At 36.9% G+C, this 15,163-nt stretch overlaps 1 protein-coding gene across 1 annotated transcript in view; it reads left to right on the top strand.

Moving 5' to 3' along the window:
- The first annotated feature begins 264 nt into the window (after positions 1 to 264).
- LOC142345949 (neuronal acetylcholine receptor subunit beta-3-like) overlaps positions 265 to 15,163 on the top strand; it is a 48,457-nt gene continuing 33,558 nt past the window's right edge. The window contains exon 1 of the mRNA XM_075398415.1: positions 265 to 601. Coding sequence (XP_075254530.1) covers positions 265 to 601 — 337 coding nt within the window. The remainder of the gene's footprint in view (positions 602 to 15,163) is intronic.

Below are 15,163 nucleotides of genomic sequence, written 5' to 3'. Positions count from 1 at the left end.
TCCAGCTTTGAAAGACTGTTACTATATAAGCCCTCTTTGACAATAGGGTATTACTATTTTACGAAACTCTGCATAATTGAAAACCGGCTGCGTCTGGGCAACAAATTTTTGTTTATATGCTATTGTTGTTTATGAAAAGTAATTTCAGAGCTTTTAACTTATTTATGAAACTGAAGACTAGAATATTGATCAATTTTTTGCGCTCACAAAGTTATAAAAATTTCTCGTCATTCTCAATCTGAATTTTCATAACCAGCAATTACTATGTTTCAACTTTTCTGCGCACTTGTTTATCTCAATTTGCAAGTATTTAATACAATCAACGCCGGCAACGGCAACGAAGAAACGTACAATTTAATTGACAAACTCAAGTCAAACTTCAACCGGTTCTCACCGCCTCAAGATCTTTTTAACCAAACTGTACAGATCTACTTAGAGCTGTATAAAGTTCTGGACATTGACGAGAAACAAGGTTTGATTAATTTAAAATTGATTTTGATCGTCACCTATGGTTCCAACATTGCAGCCTGGAATCCGGAAGAGCATGGGGGAATCGGAACCTTGACGCTCCCAGAGCATATATTTTGGAACCCACCTCTCAGTATGAACAATTTGATTTGTCTTAAAAGAAATTTTAACCCTTCTAAATTTTATCCCCAGAAAGCTCTGCAAAACAGTGTTTCAGTGTGTAATGAGGTTTTTTTTAAATTACACTCTTACACACTTTTCCCCGATAAATAGCAGTAGAAAACGGATTACACACTAATCCCCGCTAATTAGGGGTGAATTATTGCCCGGGGCGAGGTGGTAGAATTATGACTCGACAAAACGTCGTCTGGGGGGGTGTCATTCCGGGTCGTTAAATACACGGACCCGGAAGAAGTTAATGACCCGGTAAGTCGAATCATATATCTGGTATTTCAGAACAATGACCCGGTCTTTCTATTCATAAATCTGGTATTTCGGAACAATGACCCGGTCTGTCGAGTCATAATCCTACCGTTTCGAATCATAAATCAACCTAATTCGATTCATGCAGCCCCTACTTCGAATCATAAATCTACATAATTCGAGTCATGCATCTCGTATTTCGAATCATAAATCCACATAATTCGAGTCATGCATCTTGTATTTCGAATCATATATCTGGTATTTCAGAACAATGACCCGGTCTTTCTATTCATAAATCTGGTATTTCGGAACAATGACCCGCTCTGTCGAGTCATAATCCTACCGTTTCGAATCATAAATCAACCTAATTCGATTCATGCGGCCCCTACTTCGAATCATAAGTCTACATAATTCGAGTCATTCATCTCGTATTTCGAGAGCTGAAATAGGTTAAATACTGTCGGAAAAAATCTACAGTTGAACTAACGAACAACTTTTTGAGATTTTCCAGTATGTTTTGGGTGTGTTTCCCTCCTCCTTCTCTCAACCGGGCTGGGGACCGGCTACGGCGGAGTTATGAACATTCAACTATTGGAGATTTTTGAGCAAAGCACTGGCAAAAAACCAGGCCTAAACTCTATCTCCAAAACAAAACAAGGCAAAACAAAACAAAACAAAAGCAAACAATAAAATAGTTAAGAACTGTCGGAAACAATAACAAAAACATAATAAATTACAAAATATATTAGATAAAATAAAATAAAGAAAGAAGTAACTTTTTCCAGAGGCAAGCAATACCAGAAATTCTTTTTTCCCTAGATTCTATATACACTTGGAATACTCCATACCGAGTTTGGTTCGATTTGAACAACTCCTTGACCCGATGAAAACGACCTATTTTTAAAATTCTTTATTCGAAATAATCGCAAATTTCCGTATGAAAAACTAACTGTTTTCCTAGGCAAGCTATGAAAAAAATTCTTTTTGCTTTAGACTCTAGGCACCCATGGTATACTCCATACCCAGTTTGGTTCACTTTGGACAACTCCTTGACCCGACGAAAAAGACCTATTTTTAAAATTCGTTATTCGCGAAACTCGCAAATTTCCGTATGAAAACCCAACTTTTTTCTAGGCAAGCTATACCAAAAAATCTTTTCGCTTTAGACTCTAGGTACTCATAGGAGACTCCATGCCGAGTTTGGTTCACTTTGGACAACTCCTTGACCCGACGAAAAAGACCTATTTCTAAAATTCGTTATTCGCGAAATTCGCAAATTTCCGTATGAAAACCCAAGTTTTTTCCTAGGCAAGCTATACCAAAAAATCTTTTCGCTTTAGACTCTAGGTACTCATGGAACACTCCATGCCGGGTTTGGTTTAATTTGGACAACTCCTTGACCCGACGAAAAAGACCTATTTCTAAAATTCGTTATTCGCGAAATTCGCAAATTTCCGTATGAAAACCAAAGTTTTTTCCTAGGCAAGCTATAACAAAAAATCTTTTCGCTTTAGACTCTAGGTACTCATAGGAGACTCCAAGCCGAGTTTGGTTCACTTTGGACAACTCTAAGACCTAATCAAAAAGACCTATTTTTTAAAATTATTTAAAATTAACTATTCGAATTAATCGCAAATTTCCGTATGAAAAACTAACTTTTTTCCTAGGCAAGCTATGACAAAAATTTTTTTACTTTAGACTCTAGGTACACACGGGATACTCTATACCGAGTTTGGTTTGATTTGAACAACTCCTTGACCCGATGAAAAAGACCTATTTTTAAAATTCTTTATTCGAAATAATCGCAAATTTCCGTATGAAAAACTAACTTTTTTCCTAGGCAAGCTATGAAAAAAATTCTTTTTGCTTTAGACTCTAGGTACATACGGGATACTCTATACCGAGTTTGGTTTGATTTGGACAACTCCTTGACCCCATGAAAAAGACCTATTTTTAAAATTCGTTATTCGCGAAATTCGCAAATTTCCGTATGAAAACCCAAGTTTTTTCCTAGGCAAGCTATACCAAAAAATCTTTTCGCTTTAGACTCTAGGTACTCATAGGAGACTCCAAGCCGAGTTTGGTTCACTTTGGACAACTCTAAGACCTAATCAAAAAGACCTATTTTTTAAAATTATTTAAAATTAACTATTCGAATTAATCGCAAATTTCCGTATGAAAGACTAACTTTTTTCCTAGGCAAGCTATGACAAATTTTTTTTTGCTTTAGACTCTAGGTACACACGGGATACTCTATACCGAGTTTGATTTGATTTGAACAACTCCTTGACCCGATGAAAAAGACCTATTTTTAAAATTCGTTATTCGCGAAATTCGCAAATTTCCGTATGAAAACCCAACTTTTTTCCTAGGCAAGCTATACCAAAAAATCTTTTCGCTTTAGACTCTAGGTACTCATGGGACACTCCATGCCGGGTTTGGTTTGATTTGGACAACTCCTTGACCCCATGAAAAAGACCTATTTTTAAAATTCGTTATTCGCGAAACTCGCAAATTTCCGTATGAAAACCCAACTTTTTTCCTAGGCAAGCTATACCAAAAAATCTTTTCGCTTTAGACTCTAGGTACTCATAGGAGACTCCATGCCGAGTTTGGTTCACTTTGGACAACTCTAAGACCTAATCAAAAAGACCTATTTTTAAAAATTATTTAAAATTACTTATTAGAAATAATCGCAAATTTCCGTATGAAAACCCAACTTTTTTCCTAGGCAAGCTTTACCAAAAAATCTTTTCTCTCTAGACTCTAGGTACTCATAGGACACTCCATGCCGAGTTTGGTTTGATTTGGACAACTCCTTGACCCCATGAAAAATACCTATTTTTAAAATTCGTTACTAGCGAAATTCGCAAATTTCCGTATGAAAGACTAACTTTTTTCCTAGACAAGCTATAGCAAAAAAACTTTTCGCTTTAGACTTTAGGTACTCATAGGAGACTCCATGCCGAGTATGGTTTACTTTGGAAAACTCTAAGACCTAATCAATAAGATCTTTTTTTAAAAATTACTTATTAGAAATAATCGCAAATTTCCGTATGAAAACCAACTTTTTTCCTAGGTAAGCTATACCAAAAAATCTTTCGCTTTAGACTCTAGGTACTCATGGGACACTCCATGCCGAGTTTGGTCCAATTTGAAGAAGTTTTTGACCATACGGAAAAGACCTATTTTTAAAAATGCTTATTCCGAATAATCGCAACTTTTCGTTCGAAAATGTAACTTTTTCCAGGGGCAAACAAAAAAATTTTTTTGTATTAGACTCCAGCTGCTTGTCCCTGGAAAAAGTTACATTTTGGAACGAAAAACTGCGATTATTTCGAAAAAGTATTTCTAAAAATAGGTCTTTTTCGTATGGTTAAAAACTTCTTCAAATTGGACAAAAGTCGGCATGGAGTGTCCCATGAGCACCTAGAGTCTGAAGCAAAAAATTTTTTGCTATAACTTGTCTAGGAAAAAAGTTAGCCTTTTATACGGAAATTTCCAATTATTTCGATTAACTTGCAATGATTGAATTTTAAAAATAGGTCTTTTTCATTGTGTCAAAGAGTTGTTCAAATCGGATCAAACTTGGTACAAAGTATTTCCATGGTAACTAGGTACCATGGAAACACTCTGTGCCAAGTTTGATCCGATTTGAACAAAGTTTTGGCCCAATGAAACAAAACTTTTTTAAAATTCGCTAATGGCGAAATTAGCATCCGTATGAAAAGCTAACTTTTTTTCCGAGGCAAGCTATAGCAAAAATTTTTTTTGTGTTACACTTTAACTGCACTCCTACCGAGTGGTACTCCTACCGAGTTCAATTTGATTTGAACAATTCTTTGACCCGATTCTAGAGTTAATAACTAGAGTTAATATTCGTTCAGCCTAAAATTCTAGAGTTAATAACTAGAGTTAATATTCGTTCAGCCTATATTTCGCATCAGACTAAAAGTTTTATTGGATAATACTGACACTCATATTAACCACACTCACTAAATGCATGAAAAACAAGAAAGAAGACAAGCTTTCAATTGGTTTCTTTATCATAAACATAAAACATCGAAGTTTTTAATTGCGCATTAATTGAGAGAAATTAGTTCCTTTATCACAAACATAAAACAGAATAAAAACTTAGCACATTTTTAAAAAAATTGTTCGAAATAAGCACAGCCTAAGAAAGCTTGTTATCATGAGCAAACAATTAAAGTTTAGCACTGTAGATCTGATCGAAATAGTAGTCAGTGTTCGCTATCAGAGGAACCGTAGTAGTCTCCAAGAACCGCAATCAGAGGATACAAAGCTTGCTCCTGCTCGTCGCTCATTTCAACTTCAGTAACCCATGCCATAAAGGACTCAAATTCTGGGGTATTTGGGGTCAAAGATAATGTATGCTCAACTCCGTCATTCAAAAGGATCATTTGAACCATTTGTATTGGCTGCCACGTTGTCAAAACTGCGGTCTCGAAAATTACCACAAATCTGAGTACTACAAAAGATCCCATCACTAATGTCCCCGGTACGCTGATCAGTAGCTGGGAACTCATTTCGAGAAACTAAAAATCTTCGTGACCATTAGAAAAAAAGTACAACTTATGAGCAATGTCATAACATTAGCCGGAAGGCAACACACCCTCCAGTCTATGTCAAGGTATAAACGAAAAAAGCTTGAAGCAAAACAGAAAATTATGGAATGAAAGTGATACTTTTGCGGCAGAAGGCAATACACCCTCCGAACCTCCTCGAAAAATTAGTAAAACACAAGCTTGTCCTCGATTTATAATATGTATAATTTGTTAGCCAGTTGGAAAAGCAAAAAATCAAGTTCAATTCAGCATCAAAAAAGCAGGGGTATCAAATCTTTAATACAATTAAGTAGAAAACAAACTACATTTGAACAATTCAAAAATCTAAAAGAACCAGCTTGAACAATTTACTAGAGAAAACCAGAAACTATCGTGCTATTTAAAAGCTTAAGATCCTGCCCGGCTCAAAAAAGTCCATTCATCTCTATATCATCGCTTTGGTTAGACGACACCGAAACAGTTGTTGTGAAACTTTCATCTTGTGTCAAATCGATTATCTCAACAGGTCGAAGACGTTCCAGGTCTTCTACTCTTTTCGTAAGGAGAGCAACCTTTTCCTCCAAAGCAAAGATCTGACTCCTGAGCAAGTCAACTTCACTTGATTCGACATTACCAGCTATGTCAGCAGGTTGTATTCGATAAATCAAACGGTTGTTCTCAAAACTCAAAATTGTTTGCCTCATTACGTCTGGAAGGATGCAAATTTTTAGAACAAGCAAAAGAAAAATAATGTAGAGAGATTGGAATTTGCCTGCGTTCTGCAAGATGACTTTGTTTTCAACTAAGTTTCGCAAAATGATTGTTTAAAATTTATGTCAATAAAATAAAACAAGCAATACGTTAAAAAGTCATGCAGCAAAATTACTATTCAAAATATTGATTGTTTTGCAAATTGATTGTTTTCAATATATCGAGTTTTGCAAATTGATTGTTTTCAAAATAAACAATGACAATAACAGATCATACGTTAATGAATCAACAGCGTAGCTATAATCAAAATTGAAACTGAAAACTAAAAATTAATCATGCTCAAAGTTACTGAGTAGTGGAACAAGATACAAATTGTCCTCAATTTTTACAGGAAAAAAACTTTATTTCTAATGCATCTACTGCAACATGAATTGTGCTATTCTTGTCTTCAACGACGTATGCAAAATAAGAAACCGGACCTTCTGGTTGTTGAACAAGTTTAAATGTTGAAACAATTTTTTGTTCACGAAGCACACAAAATTTACCATCCAGCTCATAGAAGGAAAGAATTTTCCCAATAGCCATTGTTGACGCGTCTACACATGCAAAAATATCTGCACCTGATTCCCGCCCGTACGCTAAAGAGCCAAAATAAAAATTCTTCCTGAATCGACAGAACACTCGAGCTGACGGATTGTTGAACCTGAATTCTCTTAATTCTTCTGATTCTACGAGGCCAAATTCTTCGTTCACATCCGACGGATTGTCAGAAAACCTTAGAAACTGCGCCAAATCATCTTCACTATAATCTATCTCAGAAACCACTTTGCCTCTGATGAATCTCTCTACCATTAGTTTACAGTGGTTTGTTGTTCCAGTTAACGGAGCAATCAGAAGGTGAAGAGCCGATTCAAACATTGATGCTGAAGTAACGAAGAGAGGACCAATCTCAGCAGCTTGCCAAGCAAGATGTCTCAATAGATGGAAATTGATCGACTCGAACTTCTTGGGATTTTTTTCAGCCATGCTGACGCAAAACTCGTCTATTAAAAGTCTGCAAAATTTAGAGTTTCGATTGTCATCATATAAACTGCGCAAAGAAAAAACTAGTTTAAAAAGATCCGTTTTATCGGACCTCCGGTCTTCTCCAAACAAAAAAATGGGTAAGACGATGGGCGCCAGATATAGCAAATGAACTTTTAGCTCGCTGGCTTTCATATTTGCGAGATGATCGAAAGATCGCACTGATCGTTTTATTTCTCTTAGAGTTTGAATATCCGAAAGTATTTTATTCAATTTGCTTTTACTGTCTGCTTTCATGCGGTCGTAAAAATACGTTAGTAGGTCCCTCGATACGCCAAGAAAAAGTTGATGCATTGTATCAACCGGCGAAGAGAGCGGCTGATTAGCGATAACAGAAAAAATTTTGCTCCTGCCCTTTACTCCTTGAGTGAATTTTTCAAAATCACTCTTTTTACCGTTGAGGGTTTTGAGTTTTTGTTGAGATCCCTCATCCAGGTTCTTCAAGTTCTCCAGATAACTTTCAGGAGACCGCATATTTTTATGAACATCAAAGTCATGTGGATAGTGATGCGCTCCATCCATGTGGAAGCCACGCTGAGTGCAGAGAGAGCAACCATAATATCCGTTGCATTGTTTGATATTCAATACTTTTGCTTTGCCAATTAAATCTGCTACAAAAAAGATTGGCTCGAACTTAACCTTAACTCGATCACCATCCAGTGTTACCTCCTCATGTGTAGATATCTGTCGCTCGAAATGATCAAAAATGTCGTCAAAATTCGGTGTCCCGTTTCCAACAAAAAGAGATCCTAAAATTATGTTTTGAAACATCTGTCGTTTTTTCGGAGGTAGATCGGCAATCGCTATCAGGAGCGGCCAGGCTGTTTTAGGAGGAGATTTTGAGACCAGGGCTCCGTCCAAGTTCAAAATTAACCTAATTGTCACTTGCCGTTCAATAACTTCCAGTTTAGGCATAATTATATCGTTTGTTGTTTTTCTCAACTCTGCGTATCTCAACATGCCGTTGATCGAATTTTGAACAATTTTCAGGAGAAGCGGACTGAAATTGAGATAAATTTGTTCACCGTTCGACAAAAGTTCTTTTCTACATTGATATTGAGCGGCAAATTCACCCAACTTCTTTTTTATTGTCCATGGTGCTAAACATTCACCATTGAAAATAATTTGATCGCGTTTTAGAAGTTCGTACATCATTTGGTCAGAACAATTATGCTTTATTACTAACGACATGATGGACAAAGCTAGATTTGACACAGAGACTGGTCTGCAGTCACTCACAAAATCACATAGAGAAGATCGATTGAATGAGGCAAGTTCCCTTACAGCTTCGGTGGCAGACTGTGAACATTCATCGCTTTCATACTCGGGGAAAAATTGAAATTGAGCGTTGTTCAATGACTCGTCAGTTGTTCCATTACTGCTGCCCATTTCGTCGTCAATAGAATCTGATGTGATGATTTGAGGAACCGCAGTATTGTTTGGGGAAGTTTCTATAGGAAAAGAGGGCGCTTCATTTAATGAGGACAGGCTAAAATTCGATGAGTCTTCGTAATAAGCAAAGAAAGAATCAAACTCTGTTGCATGTTGTGCATATCGAATTTCTGCTTTTGGTAGACGTTTTCGTTTTACAGCTCTCACTACAGTTTGTGAAGTTGATTGCACTAAATTTGCACTCCTTCCATGCTCTTCTGTATGACTGCAAAGACAATCGACATTTTCTTCTCCAAAAGCGTCTTCGTTGTAGAAGGTTGTCAGCTCTTCATTGTGTTCTATTTGCTTCAGCGCTCGCAACGTAACACATTGTCGTCCACGATAACCACCTTTCATGTAGTAGTCGCAATTAGCTTTACAGGAATGATTAGCCCACCTAGCCACTCCAACTAGGAGTTTTCCTCCTTCCATAACTGACCAGTCTTTATACGAGTTTTCTTTTGGCAGGTTAGCTAACAATCCAACGGCCACCTCAATTTCACCAGGCTTGATGGCGCTCATCGACCGATTCACCAAGCAAAATCCTCCGTATTTGTCTGGTTCAATACTCAGTCCAAAATCCATAGCAGCTTTGTATGATTCGCTCATATCCATAAACAGTTTTTTCAGCTTTCGGTCATTGCGCAGTTTTAATTCAAAATCATCCTTACTCCATAGCACAGTCAAAAGTTTTGGTGAATTCGGGAAATCTTTCAACATTTTTTCAGACAGTTGTCCTTCGATTTGCGCTAGGTTTTCGCACTCACTCATTGCTAACTGGAACCTAAACTTTTGGTGAAGCGCAAAACCAGTAAAAAAACTCTCATTGGTACAAGAGGGGAACAGATATTCGTAGCACTGCACAAATTTTACCAAAGCACCTAGCTTTTAACTCTTCACCAAGGAAAATTCAATTACTTTCTCTGGAAGGCAACATCCTCAGAGCGACTCAAATTTTTTTCAAAATAACACTGTCTCTTTGCACAAACCTGCGATATTTCTCCTTAGTACCAGAAGGCAACACGCCCTCGTAGCAAAGGATAAAATCACAATAAATCACGCGCCTTTAAATCTTCACCTAATAGTTTCTCGTTTATTTCTGCGAGGCAACACGCCCTCGCAGCCTTCTCACTATTCTAAACAAGACTTATGCTCCCTTTAAGCGGTCACATTTAAATTCTCTCTTTAGTACCAGAGAGCAACACACCCTCATGGCACTCAAACACAACAAACTGACTGTTAGCGCAAAACCAGTAAAAAATCGCATTGGTGCAAGAGGCAAACAGATACTGGTAGCACTGCACAAATTCTACAAAAGCACCTTGCTATTATTTCTTCAGCTAGAAGTTTTCATTTACTTTCTCTAGAAGGCAACATCATCATAGCATCCCGAATTTTTCAATATTACACACTGTCTCTGCACAAACCTGCGACATTTCTCCTTAGTACCAGAAGGCAACACGCCCTCGTAGCAAAGGATAAAATCACAATCAATCACGCGCTTTTAAATCTTCACCTAATAATTTCTCGTTTATTTCTGCGAGGCAACACGCCCTCACAGCCTTCTCACTATTCTAAACAAGACTTATGCTCCCTTTAAGTGGTCACATTTAAATTCTCTCTTTAGTACCAGAGAGCAATACACCCTCATGGCACTCAAACACAACAAACTCTGACTGTTAGCGCAAAACCAGTAAAAAATCGCATTGGTGCAAGAGGCAAACAGATACTGGTAGCACTGCACAAATTTTACAAAAGCACCTTGCTATTATTTCTTCAGCTAGAAGTTTTCATTTACTTTCTCTAGAAGGCAACATCATCATAGCATCCCGAATTTTTCAATATTACACACTGTCTCTGCACAAACCTGCGACATTTCTCCTTAGTACCAGAAGGCAACACGCCCTCGTAGCACAGGAAAAAAATCACACTTAATCACCCGCCTTTAAATCTTCACCTAATAGTTTCTCGTTTATTTCTGCTCGAGGCAACACGCCCTCATAGCCTTCTCACTATTTTAAACAAAACCTATGCTGCTTGTAAGCGGTCACCTTTAAATTATCTCATTAGTACCAGAGAGCAACACACCATCGGAGCACTGCGCAAACTCCACGTAAAAAATATTGCTATTAAATCTTCACCTAGACCTTTTTCATTGATTTGTTCTTGATGGCAACACACCCGAATATCAATTTCACATTTCTTAGCAACATAACTGTCAGAGCAAAGCAGTAACATATCTCATTGGTATCAGGGAGAATTACACCCTCATAGCAGCGCACTAATTTAACAAAAAATCACAATGCAATAGGAAAAAGTTGTTTCAAAACTTTATTTTTGAGCGTTATCAAACATTGTGTTCAGTTCGATTCAATAGTATCGATTAAATTTAGCGGCACAAGAGATGCAGTGGCAATTTAAGATGAACTGATTTTTCAAACTATTGTTTAACAAGCAGTTAACAATCGCTACTAAACCAAAACGGGTTGTAATCAAAACCAACATAGCTTTAATAAGAAGGGGGGTGAAAGAATTCACTATAAAATTCTAAAACTATTTAGAATCATTGCTGCTTGACATGAGCACCTGTTTGTTTTTTTCTATGTGCTAACTCAGTAGTATGGCACATTTTCAATTGATAGGTTCTCCTCTGTTGTCTATTTCATTTTCTGTGCTGTTTCTCTCTTCATGAACAAGTTGTGATCGATAGCTTTTCACTTCTCTTCCCGATTGATTGGCTGCATCCTTTGCCAGTTTGAATGCCAATCGGGGAGTAAGCGGATACTTACCGTTGATAACTTCTAAAGCATTTTAAAGAATGTCGACAACTCTATACCTTTATCAGCACAGCGCCTATTTAAACAATTACTATATTTGCTCTAATCTAAGAATTTGAAGAACCTTACAAAAGATAAACATGACAAAGTTGGTTAGTTTATGAAACGTTTAATACCCTAAGCAAAACAAAAAACATTTATCTTTTCCTCCAGTAGTGGCAGGAGATTTTTAGAGCATATGTTGATTGTCACGCATCTTTCTTTCCATTATCTAATTTATTAAGACTTTATAAATTAGATAATGGATAATGGATTATAAATTAGCGCCAATCATCGTTTCAACGAGTCCATTTTGTCCAAAAATTTCCTTGCGAAGGGCTCGTCCTAGCCTGCTAGGAAATTCATTGGCTTCAATTTGCATCAAATCAACATCTCCTTTCATAACACGGACAACGGGGAACGTTGCAAGAAGATGCGGATTTTGATCGACACTCTCAAACCCAAACTTTTGGATTCTCACGCACTCCTCTAACTCCTCCAGCTAAACAAAACGCTTTTAAATGTTAGTATCATTTTGATATGAAATTCAGAGCGCTAGAAAACAACCAAGAAAATAGTCTTTTTTACTGAATTTACAGAACGTCCTTAGTGTCATAAATACGTATTGTCTAAAAAAGACGTAGAGTCAAAAAAGAAGCAAAATTGTAGAATTTTGTAACCAAAATATTTTAATACAATTTTCAACAGAAACCTAGCTTCAGAAGTTGAAACATGAAAATTTTTGTGCAATTTTGCCGGCCATTTTTTCTTGTTCAATTTTTCAAGCAACGAAGCAGCGACTGCTTAGATTTTTATTTTGTCTAGACATTAATTTCAAAAAACTGCAAACAGATACTACCGAATCATTGAACTCGTTCACCAGCTTCCTCTTGCGGCGATCTGATTGCTTCTTAATTTTCTCGAAACTGGATTCGGCCCGTGCCATCCTTGATTGATTTTCCGCAAAAGAAAAGTTGAAACTGCTCACATGACGAACTTTTATTTTTGGCGCTCTCTATTTCGGCAGTCTTCGTTGCCTTATAGTTAACTATCAGAGATGTTGACCCCGCAGCCTGGGACACATGCTGCGTAAGAGGGGAATGAAGAGGAGTGTCGCAATCTTCTGAAATGACCTCCTCATCTCTGTTGTCACGAAGAATTGTCTCCGGAACGACGCTTGGAGGTTCTCCTTTTTTCAATTGAGCCAAAACAACAAGTTTATGACGTGATATTTCAGATTGTGAACCTTTTCCGAGATAGATGCATTCTGGTTGAGGCTCATTGTGAATCATTGGATATGTTTGACCTAGCTCCAGACTTAATTTATATTTCCAGGAAGTCCCCTGTGGCCAGCTCGATGAATTCAGGGCAGTTGAGAACGCATTTTTGCCATAATAAAACAAAAATCTGCTGTCTCGCATTTGACTTTGGGCTGTTTCCTGCAATTCAACTTCACTGTCAGTGCTGAAGTTTGTGGGCTTCACTATCTTCCTGCCCTTACTAGACGTTCGAGTTGCCATTTTTCAATCACTGAAGAGCAGAGTTTATTTTACAAAAACTGTTCATTTCACTCGCAACCGTTTTCAAGAACAACGCTCACGTGGTAGCAACCGCAGCGAGAAATAGATTGAAATCAACGCAAAGTGCTAGAAGGCAACACACCCAAATAGCACCATCAAAAAAATTCCGATCAAGCCTCGAGTTAATTCTAACAAGAAATCGAAAATTTATATCAGTCGGAAGGCAACACGCCCTCCTAACCATTTCAGAATGTAGAAACTTAGCTTTACACTTACCCGAGCCAAAAAGATATTTATGTAGAAAAGCACTTAATATTATAAAAATTACGATTTCGTTTGGAAGGCAAATCACATATTTAGCATTGTTAAGATTTCTTTAAAAAAAGCTTTGAAATTCAATAAAGACTTTGGGCTCTTGCTAAGCTTTTGCTTTCCCTATTATGTGCCTCACTCTCTTCTAATAAATCGGAAGGCAACACGCCCTCCTAACCATTTCGGAATTTAGAAACTTAGCTTTACACTTACCCAGGCCAAAAAGATATTTATGAAGAAAAGCACTTATTATAAAATTTACGAATTCTTTCGGAAGGCAAATCACATATTTAGCATTGTTATCATTTCTTTAAATCATAACTTTAGAATTCAGTATTGCTTTCCCTATTATGTGCCTCACTCTTTTTTTATAAAAAAATTGCTGATGCTCAAACCTACGGCAACAAAGACAAGAAATTTAAATCTCTTCTTATTCTCTTAATAAATCTGCAAAGAAAAATTGGACACTCGAAAAAAATTTAATTCTCTACAAACAACACATCTTATAGAATAAAGTCAGAAGAACTAACAAAATCGAGCGAGAAATTATCAAGCAAAACAAGACTCAAAAAAGCCTTGGGCGAACCTTTTTTTTGCAAAACTAATTATATCTGACAGGAAAATTTATGTAAACTTTTAAGAATGTAAACTTTAAGACAAAGAATTCGACAATTGAACAAATAGCAGAACAAACTATTCTGATTGAATTGACTCATGCTTTTTCTTAAGTTGAGCTTTTCTGATTTCCTTCGCTCCAGCACTGTATTTCCCTGTTCCTGCCAATCGGTCTTTGACGTTTAGTCCCGCCTTATTTGCAGCTGCTCTAGCCTTTTTCGCAGCCAGGGGGTGCTTTCTTCTGGGAAATTTTCTTTGAACTGATCCTAAAGCAAAAAGGGACATAAATACGGTTGACCACCAAAAATAAGAATCCTTACTTTTTTGCGAAAATTTAATCTCAAAAAAGCCCTCGAAATTTTTTCTTATAAACAAGAATTTCGATTAAACCTTTTACTTTTATTTGGCATATGGCTCAAATTAAAGTGACTAAGAATTACTAAAGAACTTCAGAACGAGTTCGGAGTCTGCTGCGGCTCGTCCCGATGCCATTGTGCGTTGAGGAGTAATCATGTCAGTTGACAACCCATTTTCTCCAAAAATCCACCTTCTCAAATGCAAACCATAGTGGGCAGGATTATGTCCTTTATATATATGATCTAAATTCCTGTTATCAAGACCATATTGCACTTCTGGTGTCTCTTCAATCTCCTGGAAATTTTCGACATTGTCCTCAAGAATTGTATCCTCGGACAGGGCGAGTCTTTCTGGTTCCAAATCCTTAATTGTCTTGCTCACCTATTAATTAAAAAAGTCTTGAGAAATGACGAAAAAGTGTTGGTAAGGGCATTGAAAAACTCAACACAAAAGAACCTTTAGTACTGATCCAAATCAGTGACAAAAATGTTAGCGTTTTGCTGGAAAAAACATCCCTCAAAAAATAAACACGAAAAATTTGCAAAATTTTCAAGTAAAAAACTCCGGCGTAGTTGTGGAGTTATAAAATGTTGCTAGCAATATCCTGAACAAGGGTTAAACTTACAATACTGGAGATCTTTTGCTTCATTTCCATAATTTTTGATGCATACTCTTTGCCCATGTCCTCTAGAATCAATCCCATTTGACGCACTTTTTCCTCATTCTGAAGAAGAGCCTCTGAAAGCTTTTGGTGGTCTTCACAAAACTAAATCAAACCACAATTTTATTGCCATAGTTATATTAAATGTTTCTTGATCCTAAAATTTTTAATAACTCTCAAGAAAGTGTGTTATGTTTGTGT

The sequence above is a fragment of the Convolutriloba macropyga genome, chromosome 9 (assembly GCF_964194025.1).
Source record: "Convolutriloba macropyga chromosome 9, txConMacr16.3, whole genome shotgun sequence".
Taxonomy (NCBI): domain Eukaryota; kingdom Metazoa; phylum Xenacoelomorpha; order Acoela; family Convolutidae; genus Convolutriloba; species Convolutriloba macropyga.
Note: the sequence above shows the minus strand (reverse complement) of the source record. Positions and strands in the feature narration are given on the sequence as shown.